At 40.4% G+C, this 17,464-nt stretch overlaps 1 protein-coding gene across 1 annotated transcript in view; it reads left to right on the forward strand.

Annotated features, from left to right (window-relative positions):
- The window catches only part of znf385a.S (zinc finger protein 385A S homeolog), a 110,940-nt gene that overhangs the window by 46,815 nt on the left and 46,661 nt on the right, over nt 1-17,464 (forward strand). The window contains exon 2 of the mRNA XM_018250124.2: nt 16,395-16,537. Coding sequence (XP_018105613.1) covers nt 16,395-16,537 — 143 coding nt within the window. The remainder of the gene's footprint in view (nt 1-16,394; nt 16,538-17,464) is intronic.

The following is a 17,464-nucleotide window of genomic DNA, read 5'->3' on the forward strand; positions in this document are numbered from 1 at the left end:
TGCGGATGGTATCCCTGATTAACAAAAGTTTTCCGTAAGGAATGGAGATGTTTATTTCTGTCATCAAGGTTTGAGCAAATCCGGTTTTATCTCAGAGCCTGGCTAAACACAATTGATTTTTTATGTGATGAGGATGAAAACTGTCCCACATAAGATATGCAGGACGGCCTGTTGGCTTTTGGTATAGGGATGTTTGTATGGTTCCATTTGATGTAGATGGTTGTATCCAAGAAGTTGATGTGTGAGTAAGAGTGGTTAAGGGTAAGGTTGATGGTGGGGTGGAATTGGTTAAATCTTTGGTGGAATGCTTCTTTTTCTGATGCTGTCCCTTAACCACTCTTACAATATAGGTATCACTTCTACAATACTTTTTGTATTTGTTTGTTTTTTTATTTGTCATTTTTGTAGCAGAATCTCCTGTAAACTCGAAATCCGACCCTTGATAAATCTGCCCCTAAATATTAATATGATTTTCTAGTAGACTTATGGTATGAAGATTCAAATTACGGAAAGATCTGTTATCCAGAAAAAAGCCAAGTCCAAAGCATTCTGAAAAACAGATCCCGTACCTGTACAAGAGAGAGCACTGTGTGAAACCTGACCAATATTGTGGTCCCTTTGCGTTTACATTATGTAGCATTCATTGTGGTTAGAAATACACTGTGGATTGCCTGCATTTCATTACCCACACTCTATTATTTTGACTTTATTGCTCCTTAAAGGGGAAGGAAACCTAGTTGGCGCAAAAACCCTCCCCCCCCTCCCGTTTGTTGCCCACCCTCCCTCCTCCCCCTGGCCTACCAGTCCCGCTGGGCAAATGCCCCTAACTTGTTACTTACCCTTCTGCGCAGGTCCAGTCCAGGAAGTTCACAGACGACATCTTCTTCCACGCGATCTTCTTCCTGCTTTGAACGGCGTTTGGGGCATGTGCAGTAGGAGCATTTCGCGGGTACGGATCTACTGCGCATGCGCCAACAGTCACAAAGTACTTTTGGCGCATGCGCAGTAGATCGTACCGGCAAAATGCTCCTACTGCGCATGCGCCGGTCAAAGCAGGAAGAAGATCGTGTGGAAGAAGGGGGGAGGAGGGAGGGTGGGCAACACACGGAGGGAGGGAGGGTTTTTGCGGCAACTAGGTTTCCTTCCCCTTTAAGTAATCCCAAATGTGTTAAGGCATTGCTTATTCTGTGCAAAGATCATTACTTCTGTCTTTGTTTGCTTTTATACATACAGTAGATGGGGAGCTGCCATGTGTTATTATCAGTGCAGAAAATAAGTTGTGGGCACATCATCAACAATATTATTTACAGTATGTATTTTATTTATATCTCTGGATTGTACCGGCCTGCTGTTTGTTGTAATACTCTGCATGAAATTTTTATTAGTTATTATAAGTTATTGTACCATAATTGCATCTTGCTGTCAGCAGTAATAACTCACCTCTGCAGATCACATTGGTGATAGGAGGGGGCCATGCAGCATGGGTATGTCAGGCTTCCATCGACTAGTGCCGTCATTTAAAGCAAACCTAGCGCACATTCCAAGGGATTATCTGAATTTGTAACCAACTCGGTTCTCATTTGTCTCCAAGCACAACAGTTGTCCAGCTAGAGAGCACATCGATGCTCAGGCCAAGTCAGACACCGTCACTGAAGGACACCACGTTTAGCCGTTTTGGAGATTTCACTTTCATCCTAATAATGTGCCGTCCCCACTTATTCACTGCTTATGATTTCAGTTTGGTGTATGCTCTTGCCCTTAATAAACATTTCTTTAAAGCTCTTTGAAATTTGAGTTGCACTATGTAGTATAAACACTGAAAATCCAGCTGTTGCTGTAGTTCCTAGGGAAAGCTGCCTAAGTTATAGGGGTCTTTTATGAAATCTCTTGGTGCAAGGGTTAGAATGCTAAAGAGAACAAAAGTGTACCCCCTTAGGGATCAATTATAAAGCACTTGCAGCGGGGGACTGCAATGCAACTGGAATCTTGTGCTGAGTAGGCAGGTGTTAAGCACAGGGCTCTTTAGCACTTTTCTTTTCTGCTAAGGTGCACCCCAAACTAGGGGGTCCTCTGATACTTATGTGCCTCTCGCTGCTTAGGGTCGGTTGTCACACTTTAGCTGTCTTTTCCTAGATTCTAGGTGTAAAGTGGAAAGTTGCCTATTATGATAGTACAGGTATGGGATCTGTTATCTGGAAACCCTTGATCCAGAATGCTCTGAATTACGGAATGACCGTCTCCCATAGTCTCCCATTTTATCCAAGTAATCAATATTTTAAAAATGAAGTAATAATAAAACAGTACCTTGTTCTTGATCCCAACTAAGATATAATTAATCCTTATTGGAAGAAAAAACAGCCTATTGAGTTTATTTAATGTTTACATGATTTTCTGGAAGACTTAATGTATAAAGATCCACAGTACGGAAAGATCCCTTATCTGGAAAACCCCTAATCCCGAGCATTCTGGATAACAAGTCTCATACCCGTACTCCCTGATTTGTTTTACAATAGCCTTAAGGGCTCTTACAGACGAGCGTTTTTACCTGCGCTCCCCTGCGCTCCGTTTTTTCAGCCGCAGGGGAGCGCAGGGATAGACGCATTACATTTTTTCCAATGGGGCTGTACTCACACAGGCGCGTCTAGGCGCAGAACGCAGGTTGAGACGCAACATGCTGCATTTTTCCTGCGTTCGGCGCCTACACGCGCCTGTGTGAGTACAGCCGCATTGGAAAAAATGTAATGCGTCTATCCCTGCGCTCCCCTGCGGCTGAACGCAGAAAAACGGAACGCAGGGGAGCGCAGGTAAAAACGCTCGTCTGTTAGAGCCCTATGTGTGCTGTGGGAAGTCACATTTGAAGTGGAATTTTTGATATTTCTAGAGATGTGCTGAATCCAGGATTATGCTGAAACGCAACACTTTTTGCAACTGAAATCCTAGTGTTTGACTGAACTGAATCTGAACCTTTGGCATGCAACTTCACAGCACTGACTGGACCACTGAAAGCAAGAAAACATTTTTCAGATGATTTTTTTGAGGGGGGAAATTTTGCTCTAATCATAATGTGCTACTTTGGGTTCAGATTCAGTACTGTATTCAGGTCAAGACATTTTGGAGGATTCAGTATTTGTTACTGTTTGTGGCTGATGGCAATTATTCTAATCAATCAGTTGAAGCTTTCTGAGCAGCAGGCAATCCATGACCATTCCAGACAAGGTTGTTTAATGTGCCTGCTTCCGTTGTTCAGCCTTGACCAATATATATTTGATCTTTACAAATCAGTAATTCAAATCATCCAAAAGCTAAATTGCACATAATCTCCTGTTTAGGCTACAGGGAAAACAACAAAACATTGCAGGATAGTCATGGCAATCCCTACAATATAAGGCCTTGGGCAGTCTCCTGTTCTGAAAGGGAAGTGATAAGAGTAGCAATTTTTGCTTCTCTAAGAGCATTGTTCTTTGGGAAACCAATGTGATTGCCAATTCCATCACACAAAGAGTAAGTTAGGTTTTTGTAATGCCCTTGCATACACTTTAGGTATTGCTCTGCATGTTGGCATGCTAAAGAACAGAGAGTTCCAGAAGCTAGTACTGTTTAATGATATATTAGGCACTGGTCTTTAATGGCTTTGCATAACCATCATGCTTTTATTTCAGAAACCAAGGCAAAGCAGTGTTACACTGTAGCCCAGAAAATATATCTGTGTGTATCTGTGAGTTTTCCGGTTGGGTTATTGTTTATAAAGCACTACGGGTATCGAATTCGTTATCCGGAAACCAGTTACCCAGAAAGCTCAGAATTCCATAGACTTCATTTTATCCAAATAATCTGAATTTATAAAAATGATTTTCCCTTTCTCTGTAATAAATCAACCGCCTTTATGTTCAGGATGTGTGCTTTTATATCAGCCCCAAATTAATGCCTCATCTTGCTCAGGGCTCAGTGTTTCTGGTTTCTATAAATGGGTCAGTTATGGAATTAGAAAAAAATAAGTGTATGTGGCTTTTCCATGTATGGGCAGGCAACACAGTGATCACCACCTTCAGGGCTGATCCTATCAAATGTGGGGCCCAATTGGGACCATGTTGGCGGGGCCCCTAGACAAAGTGTTGCTGGCTACTGACACACCACGTATTTAGGAAAATAAGGGCATACAGGCACAAAATAGAAAGGAAAGGGGCAGACAAGGTAAGAGAGTGAGAGGGATGAAATAGGGGCACATAATAGGGGCACACAGGGTAAGAGAGAGAGAGGGAGGAAATAGGAGAGTGGACTGGGCCAATTAGTTTGGGGCAGGCTGGGCCGATTCAGCTTGGGAGCAGGCTTGGTTGGATTGGGGGCAGGCAGGGCCTATCAAGGTTGGAGGAAAGCTGGGCCTATGAGAGTTGGGGGCAGGCTAGACCTATGGAGTTGGGGGATAGGCTGGCTTATCAGAGTTGGGGGTGGGCTGGACCTATGGATTTGGGGATGGGCTAGACTCTCAAAGTTGGGGGCAGGCCAGGCAGCATCATGTGCTGAGGGAAATATTATCTGTGCTGCCCTGTGGTGCGGGGCCCCCAGAGGTGCGGGGCCCAATTGGTCCAATAGGCCTAAGGCCGGCCCTGACCACCTTAAAGTGATGGATTAATTGGTTCTTGATAAAATGAATGCTTGTAGCTGTGTTCATTGTAATGACCTTTCAGCTCCTTTAGGGCAGGGGTCAAGGATAATTATACTTAAAGGACCAGTAACATAAAAAAAAAAATTTCAAAAATTCGTTAGTATACATCGAAAAAAAACCCACCAAGACAAATTAAACTTTAAAATAGCAAAGCCTTTATTAAGAAATAACTTACTGGAAATCCGCTTCCCCTCCTCTTCAGAAAAGGCGACAAGGTGACAATCCATCCTGCAGCACTTGATTTCTCCTCCCTGGCTATTCTACTGACAGCATGCCCTCTGCTCCCATCCCCAGGTCTTTTTCATCCTCCTCCCAGGTGTCCTACAGCAGCAGTAGTCTCTAAAGCAAAATGTTGTTTGACATATTGGCTGATTTTGGCATTATTGGGCAACCTTTATTTTATGGGCCATTCAGAGGGCAGTTTCAACAGAGACCTTCCTGTGATCCCATCTGCCAGTGCCTCACATTGGCTCATGGACAGGGCATTGCCAGATCTAGAAGTTACAGGAGCCTGCTGGTTGTAGACCATCAGACATGACTTTTTCTATTCAAATGAATATACCCAGATAGATAAATAAGAGGCATACAATGAGTTCCAACCCCGATAATAAATAGAATCATCTATTGCAGCCCTCAAAAACCTCAAGACAGGCAGTCCCCGGGTTACGTACGTGATAGGGTCTGTAGGTTTGTTCTTAAGTTTAATTTGTATGTATGTTGAAGCATATACATTTACGTATTACATCGTCAAGACAGTTGTTTGTCTTAACATAGCATTTATTTATACCTTTTTCTGCTCTGCAGTAGACAACACACATACCAGAGGGGATTGGGGCAGGTGGTTTATTAAAGCTAAATGCTAATAAAGGCCAAGCAAACCACAATACATTACTGTAATATCCTCTGTTTGTAAATATGAGTTGCGTGTAAGTCGGGTGTATGTAATTCGAGGTCTCCCTGTATATTGATCCCAAGCATAACAATGCAACCCCCAATGTAAGGGAACCAGCTGCCAGTTTATCAGTAAAGCTAATCGCGCAAAAACTCACATCCACATCCCATGATGCTGTGTTATATTGGAATCTGATACATACGCACACACTCACACAGACAGAGATAGATAGATTTGCTGTTTTAATTGTGCGTATACCCTGCACTCTTGTATGTATCGTCAGGTTCCTCCTGTTCTATTTCTGCTTTCTCCAGTCTAATTATACACACCTCATTTACACGCTGATTATTCTGAGCCTCTGCGCTTCCCGTAAGACTCAGCACTAATTACACGCCTTATTTTAATTCATGCTCACTGCCTATTAACTATGCTAAGTCGTAACATATTGCATCTAACAGATAAACAGCAGCCATGCCAATCTGCTGGTTAAACAGCAGTGAGGGACACTGTATATTGTTTGCAAGTTGCAATATACAGTATATACAGTATCTGTTAATATAAACTAATGCTTGTGTCCCTCACACTTTCCTTGGATTAATATACCTAATTTTGGAGCTGGGAATACAAAGGGTATGCATATTATATACAGGTATAGGACCTTTTATACAGAATGCTCGGGACCTGGGGTTTCCGGATAATGAATCTTTCCGTAATTTGGATCTTCATACCTTAAGTCTACTAGAAAATCATGTAAACATTAAATAGACCCAATAGGCTGGTTTTGCTTCCAATAAGGATTAATTATATCTTAGTTGGGATCAAGTACATGGTACTGTTTTATTATTACAGGAAAAAAGGAAATCATTTAAAAAAAATTCGATTATTTGGATAAAATGGAGTCTATGGGAGATGCCTTTCCATAATTTAGAGCTTTCTGGATAACGGGTTTCAGGATAACGAATCACGTACAGTACTTGCTTGTGTTTTTATAAATGATTAATTCGTATTTCATAACCACTTAGCCTGTTTGGTATGAGATGTACTTATACAGTATTATGGCAGTCTGGTAATTAGCAAATCTGGGTCATTATGCAGCTGAGTTTTTATTCCTGTACTTGATATGATAGAAAGCAATATGATACAGTTCTGATTCCCACTGGATCAGCCCATATCACCATAATCAAATGCCTTGTAAGAATGGGGATTATGGAATGCACAAACCTGACTAAATCTGACTAAATGCTCCCTAGATAGTAATGTATATTGATTTCCGATGGGACCTTTCTGTTTAATTTCTCACTAACTAGTGTAGAAGCTTTTTTTTTTAGATTTCCAGCCTTTATTAGAGATCTGTTACCATTTTTATAAATCATCTTTCATACACAAGCCAATATTGGCTTGGATTTGGCTGGGAATATGAATCTGGCTCAGAGATATATTTGCTAATATTACTGTTTGGATGGGCCTTGTGCCTCACTGTATGTATCGTGGCAATGCTGCTTGTATGGGAAGCAGGTTAACTCTGGGAAGAAGCTTCGCAACAATTAATTATGCAACTCATTTTGTAAAAAACCTTTCCCAAACAAGACTTATACAGTTTTAAAGGATAAGGCAATAAAACGAGACCTCCCAGAAGACCCGGATTGTGACGCACCCCACCCTGATGTCTGGCTCTGCCTCATACACAAAGGAACTGTCAGGTAGACATAAACCAGAAGGTACAGCAAATGTCTCAGACCCTAATTCTCCTCTCTGCCTTTTTAAAGATGCCATTGGAAGTTGAGGGGGCTGAAACTAGTCATGTCATGCCTAACTACATAAACAATGCATTTGAACTTCTGACTCCATTAGAGAAACTTGTTTAAGTTAATAGCAGAGGATCAGTTTAGCAAAACATAGACATGAAGGTGCTCAGTGAGTGCTTTAGTATGATGGCCGCTGAGTGCTGCACTTTCCAGATATAATTACAAAGGTCATATAAAAGCTGCAGCAAGTCTTTACTCGCCATGTGTGGAACTTGCCTTGTGTCAGATCTGAGGACATGCTGAGAAATCTCAATGACGGCTCTTTTTCACATTACAAGGTGGTTCCATTCCAAAAACCCCACCCCAAGCTCAATTTAAATAGACACATAGGGGGTTATTTACTAAACTACGAATGCAAAAATCACGAAAAATTTGTGATTTTTTTTTATAAACTCTGACTTTTAAAAAATCACGAATTTTTCGGGAATTTATTAAACCCAGAGGATGGAAAAGTCAGAATCTGAAAACCTGTTGAGGTTGCATACAAGTCAGTGGGAGAAGTCCCAATGATTTTTTAATGTGCGCTAAGTTTTTGTGCAATACCTCAAAGTTTTCGGGTGAAAATTCCGAAAAAATTGTTAAATTCATAAAAAAAATCTGAAAAAAACGTGAAAATCGGATTTTTTACCACAAAGCTAATTTTTGGGAAAATTGAATAATAAATAAGTGTTAAAAACCCGAGCGGATTTGATCAGAGTTTGTAGCAGAAAATAGTAAGATTAATTTGGACTTTGCCCCATACAGTATATGGAAAGAACTGTTCCTGCTGGAGGCATTATAACCATTTATTAGTGCTGTGTATTATATATTATTGTACATGTGTCAAAGTCAGGCACTGAATCTGAAATAGGAATCAAAAGCACAAATATGGTGATCAGAAACAAAAATGTGACTTTAACCTGTTCCAAGATAAATATGGAATTGACAAATACAGTTTCTTATAAGGAGACTCCTTTAGCAAAGGTCAGCAAGGAAGTAAATTATTTGGTGTCGCCTGGAGAAACTGAGCTCCTAAATGTGACAAAATGAAAAGCTCTCATATGTTTAGAACCCCAGCAATCTGGGTCAGCATCTGTACAAATAATTAAGGAGATCTAAATAAAGCCGTACACTTGAATTGACCTTGCATTCAGAGATGGCTATACTTATTCACTCCAGAGGAAGGATGATCATTGGTGCAGCATGTGCATCATGTAGAAGGGTTTAAATCTGGAGATGTTTGTTTGGTGCTTCGATTCATGCCGTCATCACCATGGGAGGTAAGATATTTGCATTAGGATGCACTTCCATCTTGATCTGTGTCATCCTGTAGGTTGGTTTTGGAAGGATGCACGGTCACCCTACATCTGTTAGACTACTCCCAGAACTCCTAAAACAGCTGAAGGTTGGATATCTTTGTCACCAATGAGAACTTTTCAGAAGATGCAAAACTGGCAGAACTCAGTACAAGTTAGATAGGATTTGTTTGGGTAAAAGGCTGAACTTGATGGACGCATCTTTATTAAACCATGTAACTATGGTTTGATCGATTTCTTCTCCCTCAATACATTTGCTGTGATCACCTGCATTTCCAATGAATGCTTCACAATGAAACTGGGCATTTGCAAGGAAATTTGAGGGTAAATATAACCAATTACTTAATAGGATATTTAGAAAAGAAGAGGAGATCGATGGTGTCCTTATGCATGGACCACTCAAAGGGGTATGAGTGGAGTTTTTATTTTCTCTCTTCCCACTAGGAGCCTCTGCAACCCCCCTCCCCCTAAGCACAAAATATTTATTTTCCTGTATCTTTCCCATAATTTCTCTGTGTCCCCTGTGCTTGTAATGACATCTTGTTGCTGGGACTGAGTCTGCCATATAAACAAAAGAATGGAAAATACTTAAAGTAAGTCTTAAAGGAGAAGGAAAGGCTTCGTATACTTCGGGGTGCCAAATGTCAGGCACCCCAAGTGATTGTATTGACTTACCTGAAACCCTGGGCACCATCGAGCGGTTGCGTATGCACAGTAGAGCGAAAAGCCGAACTTTAACTAAAAAGTCGGCTATTTCGTTCAACTGCACATGCGTTTGCCCTGGGAAATCTGAAGAAAGAAGAAGACAGTAGTGGATCGCTCCATGGTGCTCACTGGTATAACCCTGGGCCGGTGCAGTTTTCTACTGATAGGAGCACTGGTAAGTATATACAATCACTTGGGGGTGCCTAACATTTGGCACCCCCAAGTGTACAAAGCCTTTCCTTCTCCTTTAATAGCAAGGCATTTCTTTAATTAAAGGGGAACTATTGCGAAAATGAAAATTGAATACAAGTCTCATCATACTGAAATAAAAATGATATTAAATATTTTGCATTGTTTCTGAAATATTCAAGTTTACCTTAACTATCCCTCTCTCAGCATCTGTTTTTGTTCATTCTGTCTTCTTGCAGAAGTTGGGTGTCAGATAGTCATTGACAGTTAAATACAATATATTTTATGGGAGGGGCTTCCTTTCCTATCAGATGTATTAGAGCTCACTCAAATAACTGATTCCAGTACAAACAAAATCTAACAAAATAATTGCCTTTTGCACAAATCCTGCATGTAGAGAGACATAATGTCTGGTGATTTTAATCGAGTGAGCTCTAATAAATCTTCTGGGCAAAAAAAACCCCCATAAAAGATATATTGGATGTAACTGTCAATGACTATCTGACACCAACTCCTGTAAGAATGCAGAATAAAGAGAAACAGATGCTGAGAGAAGAATAGTGAAGATAAACGGTACAGAATTTGTAATTGATTATATTTAGAAAATGTCTTACTTCAGTATGCTGAAGCTTATATTAAATATTCATTTTTGCGATAGTTCTCCTTTAATAATGCAATGGTCCAGGTAAGATTGTTAATAGGTACCCCCAAACAGACAGAGGCTGTAGTAGTAATATACAGCATGTATACAATGAAATCTGTGTATGTAGCTGTACTATATTTATTTACATTTTCCATGAATAACATGGATTTTAGTAGCTTGGCTAAGGCAGGATTCAGAACCCATTCATATAACGGAGAGAGAGCCATAGCCCATCACATGTGTCTGTTCCAGTGACACAGTGATTCCTGGAGAAGATATCCATGGTCTACTGAGTCTGTCCTCTTTTCCTTGGCAGTGACATTGCTGCAGCTGCTCCAGGGGCAGATTGTACATGTTGCTGCGCCTACAGACGACACAAATACTCCTTTCACATCCAGTTTTTATAAGCTGCATAAATGCTTTTACCTCTATAAAGTACACTTGGAGGGTTTAGTGAGCTGTGTAATGTGCCTATATGTATCTTATTTTGCCTGTTCTTCCTTACTCCAAATTGGCTGTTGCAGCCACTTACAAACCCAGTGGGCAAGAGACACCTTCCCTACCCTGGCACCTCCTTATGCTCTCTGACCATAATAAGATAATTAAATAAGTGTTGTAATGAAAATTCATTGCTCATGCCTTGCATATCACGTACAGCCAGGACCATCACAAATCAAGATCTTGTGGTAGAGAGCAGCCAATCCCGACAGAAAGCAAAACCAATGATAAAAGCATTCAGTTGAGCAGTAAGTACTTTATTTGTGTTGCCCAGATGTACATTAATTAAATGAACCATCTGGGATGCCTAGCTAATTAATGGAATGTGGTAGCAAGGAATGGTTTAACCCATGATGAGCGGGCAGGATTGGGGCAAAGGCAGACAGCTGGTTGGGCTGTGGCAGTGTTTGAGAAAGGAGGACAAAAGCAAAGGAATTTTAATGTTATGATAGGAGACTCACACCTGTGTATGAATGTGTATGGACTTTGCACAGTTAGATCCACAGTGATTGTTTACCTGCAAGGTCTGATTTCCTTTGGAGGCACCCAATAATAGTTACAGTACATTTACATAGCTACATATTTAAATTAGGTTGAAAAAAGACAACGTCCACCAAGTTCAACCCCTCCAAATGAAACCCAGCATCCATACACACACCCCTCCATACCCTCACATAAGTTGTAAATATACCCATATCTATACTAACTATAGAGTTTCATATCACAATAGCCGTTCACATGCAAAAACACTAGACAAAGCAGCTGCAGGAAAACCCCCCTAAATTTATAGCCTGTACAGAAAGATGCAATAAACCAACAGAGCAATTCCCTGTATAGTAAACAGGAAAAAGTATTAAATATTAAGCACAAAGAATGAAATCACCTACAGGTATGCACTTCTAGGGTCTCATATCCCACTGTAGGAAGAGCTGTAGAGAATTAATGATGCACCCCTGATACCCGTGAAGCTCACACTGGAAACAATTTAAATATTAAAATCATCATTATTTTTATGAGAACGATAAATATCTGCTTTTGTTTGAAGTTAGCACATACTGGAACAAGTCTAAGTAACTGCTGTGTTATTCTGCCGCCCCCTAGTGCTCATCTACCATCGGCGCTCAGTGTGTATTAAGTTATTAGCATTATTATGTGAGAACTATGCTGCTTTTCTTCTTGACTGATAAATACACAGTTTGCAGTTATTTTTATTACCTATACATACTCTGTATATACTTGATATAATAATTGATATGCCCATCTGTGGCTTTCCGATGACCCTCTATATTGGCACAAACCTGTATATAACCATTTCCTGCAAATACAAACAAAAATGAATTTGTTATGCAAAGTGACATGATAAACAGGTCAAAGGACAGATATATCTGTCTGACTGAAATGCACCTTAGTGAGAACATGGAGTTCCAGTAGATTGAACATTAACACATGGCACATTTCAGAATTGGGATTAGAGAAGAAAGAGTTGAGTGAAATCTCATGTTACAAGGGCAAAGTACTGCTCAGTAGAGACACCTGTTAAATGTACTGTTATAGGCCTCGCAGGTATAATGTAAAGTAATAATTTCACTCCCTGGATCCCACTTCATATCATGTTGGTAGGACTCAAACTCATGGGGAGGATTAATAATGCACATAGGCCCTTATAGTATATAAGTATTCATCATACCTCCCAACATTTTGGAAGTAAAAAGAGGGACAAAAATTTTTCTCCCGCACGTAGCACAGCAATTTTTTTGACCACACACCTTTCTGTGGCCACACCCCCTAATTACCATGTTCATTTTACAAATTTTGGCAGATTATGAAAGTTTGAAAATATTTCTCCTTATCTGAACTGTGTTTTTGTGTCTCAAAATTGTAAAGTATCTTATTTGCACCTGTTAGCTGTTCTGGGCTCTCTGCTAAAAGCCAATTAAGTGAGAAACTTTGTTTCTTTTTCTGGCTGTTCAGTGCATAGAAAAGAGGAACTTTCCAGTACAAATGAGGGACTGTGGGTTGAGCTGTCAAAAGAGGGACTGTCCCTCCCAAAAAGGGACAGTTGGGAGGTATGATTCATGGATAGATTTTCTTCAGCAGTTTCTTTTGTAGCCAAGCATTTTGTTGGGTGAAACCCCAAAGCGTTGTGTGTTTGTACAATGCAGAGACCTTGACTTCCTCTCATTCTTTCAGTCCGGATAACAAATAAGCATATTACACTTGGTCTCTATGATAGAGTATAATAGTCTGTGACAAAATAACAAATGTCAGTGATAGTGGCAACAGGATAAGTAAACCTTTAAACTAAGTAGGGATGCACTGCAGGGTCGGACTGGGGGGCCCGGGGCCCACCGGGACTGCTGGTCCAGGGCCCCCCGCCCCCCACTGCGCCGCACCGAGTTCGGCCGCTCAACCGCCGCCATGCGCATGCGTGGGCGGCGCTTCTCATGCGCATGCGCGGGCGGCGCTTCTCATGCGCATGCGCGAGTGGCGATGCGCATCGGCGAAAACTTTTTTTTCCCAAAATTTTTATATGTAGAGGGGGTCTGGCCCGGCGGGGGCCCACGAGGGTCGGGGCCCACCGGGTTTTTTCCTGGTGTCCCGCCGGGCCAGTCCGACACTGATGCACTGAATCCAGGATTTGGTTCAGGATTTGGCCAGGATTCTGCCTTTTTCAGCCGAAACCTTGTGTGTGACCAAACCGAACCCGAATCCTAATTTGCATAAGTAAATTACGTGTGGGAAGGGAAATCACTTAACTTTTCGTCTCAAAACAAGGAAGTAAAACATACGTTTTCCATTCCAGCATCTAATTTGCATATGCAAATTAGCATTCGGTTCGGTATTCGGCCAAATCTTTCACGAAGGATTCGGGGATTCGTCCGAATCAAAAAAAGTGGATTCAGTGCTTTCCTAAAAATAAGTGAATGTAAAACTGATTCTATTCTAAGTAATTAACATACATTTTTTCAATTCCAAGATATTATGGGATACATTAATGACCATTTAGTGGTTAGAAGGTCAGAAACTGACCAGCAGGTGGCGCTGTTCTATCAAAAGCTTCCACACCACATTGTTAGTTTGTCATCCATTAAGTGTGGCAACTCCTGTTGAGTTTCCTACATGAAATCACCATGGAGGAATACTGGCTTTCTGCTACGAATAGAAGACTTGCTCAGTCACAGTGTGAGCTGTATATTAAATGCAATAAAGAATAAACTCAATTGAAAATCCCCAGTAGGGTTAAATCTGTTAGATCAGAAAACATCTGTATGCAAACAAAAACCATATTTGTTTAGGGGCCCTGCAGGTACGCATGTCATACGCAGCTTGGAAAACATTTTGTTCCATGTTACACTTGGACTTTAAAGAAGAACTAAAGCTTAACTAAAGAAGTAGTTGGAAATGATGTACATTATATTTTGGGCAGCCACAGCCCTTTAGCAGGGAAGATCTGTGCCTCCAAAGATGCCCCAATAGCTCCCCATCTTCTTTTCTGCTGATTCACTTCTCATGCTCTGTGCTGCTGTCACTTACTGAGCTTAGGGACCCACTCACAATATACAGTACACATAGAATAGAAATGTCACAATAAAAGGCTGATTAGTAAGTAGTCAGTAGCCAGTGCAACTAGCATTCAAATTAAATAGCCTTTAAGCATCAGCTTACATTACAAGCCAAACTTTTGGCTTTTTTGATGTGTCCCAGCATATGGTTTCTAGGCTTTACACAAACATATGGAGAATAAAAGATCAGCACATGCTAGAGAACTCGTAACATAAAAAATGGAATGTACTCCTGGTCACCATTCATTCCAAAATAACATGTATTAGAATGTCTGATATCTGCCCTCAGCCTGAGTGATGGGCTTCAGGGCGCCTCTTTGTTCTACACAATGAACATTTCTTGTATACACCGTTGTTTCTCTTTATGCCCCTATATAACCAGGAAGATCGTAATTTTATAAATACTGGATGGCAACAAATTACATTTGAATGTATGGGAAATCCTTTTATTTAGGGGTTTGTGGCCATCAGTATCACCTCAAGAAATACTGTCAATCATGGTAGGGTGCTGGATATCAGATTTGGCCAAGGGAGCAAATAGAAAGGCATATGGGGCAGGGGGGAGGCAGATACACATCCCATAAGGGAAACAGTAGACAAAGACAAAGGGGCAGTTTAACAGTGGTCAGGAGGTTTTATTGAGCCTTGTGAATTTCCCATTAGACTTGCACTACATTTTCCTTTTGCTAGAAGAAACTTTTAGGAACTTTTTACTCCAGTCCACTGGATTTGGAACAGACTGGCACGTTTCTAGTACAGATTTATATGGATTTTCACCTCCTGCTTGTTGACTTTCACCTCCTGCTCTGATACTTGAGCCAGATCGTTTAATAAACCCAGGCCACCATGACATATAACTATGACCTTTGCATCATACATCATATCATCACCATAAAGGTGCCACTCAGTTCTCCATGGTAATTTTAATTGTACGATAGATTTTGATCCATCATAATGGAAATTTTTTTCCCCATAGGTCTTTTTGGAGAATATACAGAAAAGGCCTGTGAGGATTTTTAAGTTCTGTGATTATTCCATCAAACCCCAACGCTGTTGGTTGTAATAAGGGCTATAATACATGAAGCACAATTATCATTTTTACCTTGGTGCCATGCCTTTTAACATTGCAAATCTATAGCACAGCTAGAGTTCTTGGGAATAAAGATCAGCTTTTCTAATAGCTGCTATTCATGTCCACTTCACAAGCAGGAAAGAAAGGGAGTTTAGAGAGAAAATGGCAATATGTCACAGAACGGCCTTTTCGCAAAACCAACATAAAAGCTCATCTTGGGCTAAATTCTGCCTGGAGATTACAGTTATTACCTTTCTTTTTTTTTTTGCTGTTCCCGAGCACTAAAATATTTCCCAAGCTGTAAGTTATATAACATGCTTTTCTTTCTTATCTGTAGTGCTATGGACGTGCAAGGGCTACACAGACTGTTCCACCTCTCCACTGGGAGTTTTGCTGTGATTAGCACTTCTAATCATTCTGGAACGAAAGCATTTTAATTAGCTGAATTATTGAAGGATTTAATCTTAGATTCATCTCAATAACGGTTTAAGTGCCTACTTTATTGGTTCATTTAGTGAATTACTAGAGTATATTTAAACAAGAAAAATACAAGTGCAAGGGCCCTTAGTAATAAAAAAAAATTGCTTTTTAGGATCTATCCACAGATATAATTTCTGGGTGCAAAATAAAAAAACAGGTGAAAACCTAATGGATTTGTAGTACAAGACTTGACTTGTGCCCATCTGCCTACATTTAAATCCAGCAATTGATGGGTCCTAAGGGCAGAGATTTTATGCTTCTCAAGGCTCCATCACTTGCACCTGATGTCTCCAGTGCCAAACATTTACAAGTGACCATGCAAGGGGAACATATCCAAATCCTGTATTTATCAATTGCTGGTGTACTTGTTTTATCATGTATTATTTGCATTGTCTGTGAAGAGGTGGCATGTTTAGCAGCTGAATAGAATAGAATACATACATAGAGTAAAAAGAAATGATTGTAGGGGCATTCAGTCTTGTCTCTTTTAGGACCTCTCGTTCCAAGAGCTGCAGTCTTGTTCTTGTGCATTTTTCCAGCTAGGCATTTATTAATAAAATATAAATTTATTTCTGTTTTGTTTCCCCAGGGAGCATTAATCGAGGTGGGGGGATGCATGCATTGCTTCGCCCACCTGCCGCCATGGTGCAGCGCCATCTGGATATCAAGCCCTTCCTCTCATTTCCTTTGGAGCCACAGCCTGCTTTGGGACTTTTCCCTGGCTTCAGCACGGTATGAGATTCCACTTATTATGACAGGGAGCAAGGGCAGAACCAAAGAGTACAATGATTTGCATTTGTCTGAATGTCATGTGTGATTATTAGAAACTTAACAAATTCCATACATATAAATTCTTTTGTCCATTTTTCTAAACTTATTTGCTCATGCCATAATTGTATTTGGTCCCATAGGTGCTAAACGGCATCAGTGCTATAACCTACAGTATATCAACCAACTATATCAGCAATTAGGTTTACTTACAGTTGACTGATCAAAATAAATTGCTCATTTGTTGCAATGGATTGATGCCATGGTGTATTAATGCATCTTTGTTTGTAAATGTGCCCTCATGGCTCAGATTTTTTTTTTCCTGCCATAAATAGACAGTGGGACTGTAGTGCAACATGGGTTTAACAGGTGATGGCATGCTCCTTTTATTTATCATATTATGTGATATTCTGGGCTTTAATTTATACAAAAACATTACAAATATACACATATACATTCATACTTACACTAACAGGAGGCATTGCCATACACAGAATAATTCAGCCATACAGGACTTCTTTCTTTAGTGTTTACTGTATTCAATTTAGTCTCCATTTCCTTCTCTTTTTAGCTTCTTGTCACTGCTGCTGATCTATGTTTGTTGTTCCCTTTTATGTTTCTCAAGCTGTACTGTCTCTGTTCTGTCTTACTTTCTTTAGTACCCTGCCTGCTTATTTCACTTGCATATAGTAGAGTACAAAGTATTAATGGATGACTGCAGCTCCTTGCCTAAAAACAATGAGTATATGCTTCTGCTGACTTGTCACGTACTAATTACTGCCTTTACTTTTGCTTTCTCCGTGTGGGCACAATCATCATTCTTGATCATGAATAAATTAGAGAGTAAGTGTGAATTCTTTACAGAATAAATGTTGTGCACCCACCACAAGA

Source organism: Xenopus laevis, chromosome 2S (assembly GCF_017654675.1).
Source record: "Xenopus laevis strain J_2021 chromosome 2S, Xenopus_laevis_v10.1, whole genome shotgun sequence".
In the NCBI taxonomy this organism is placed as follows: Eukaryota; Metazoa; Chordata; class Amphibia; order Anura; family Pipidae; genus Xenopus; species Xenopus laevis.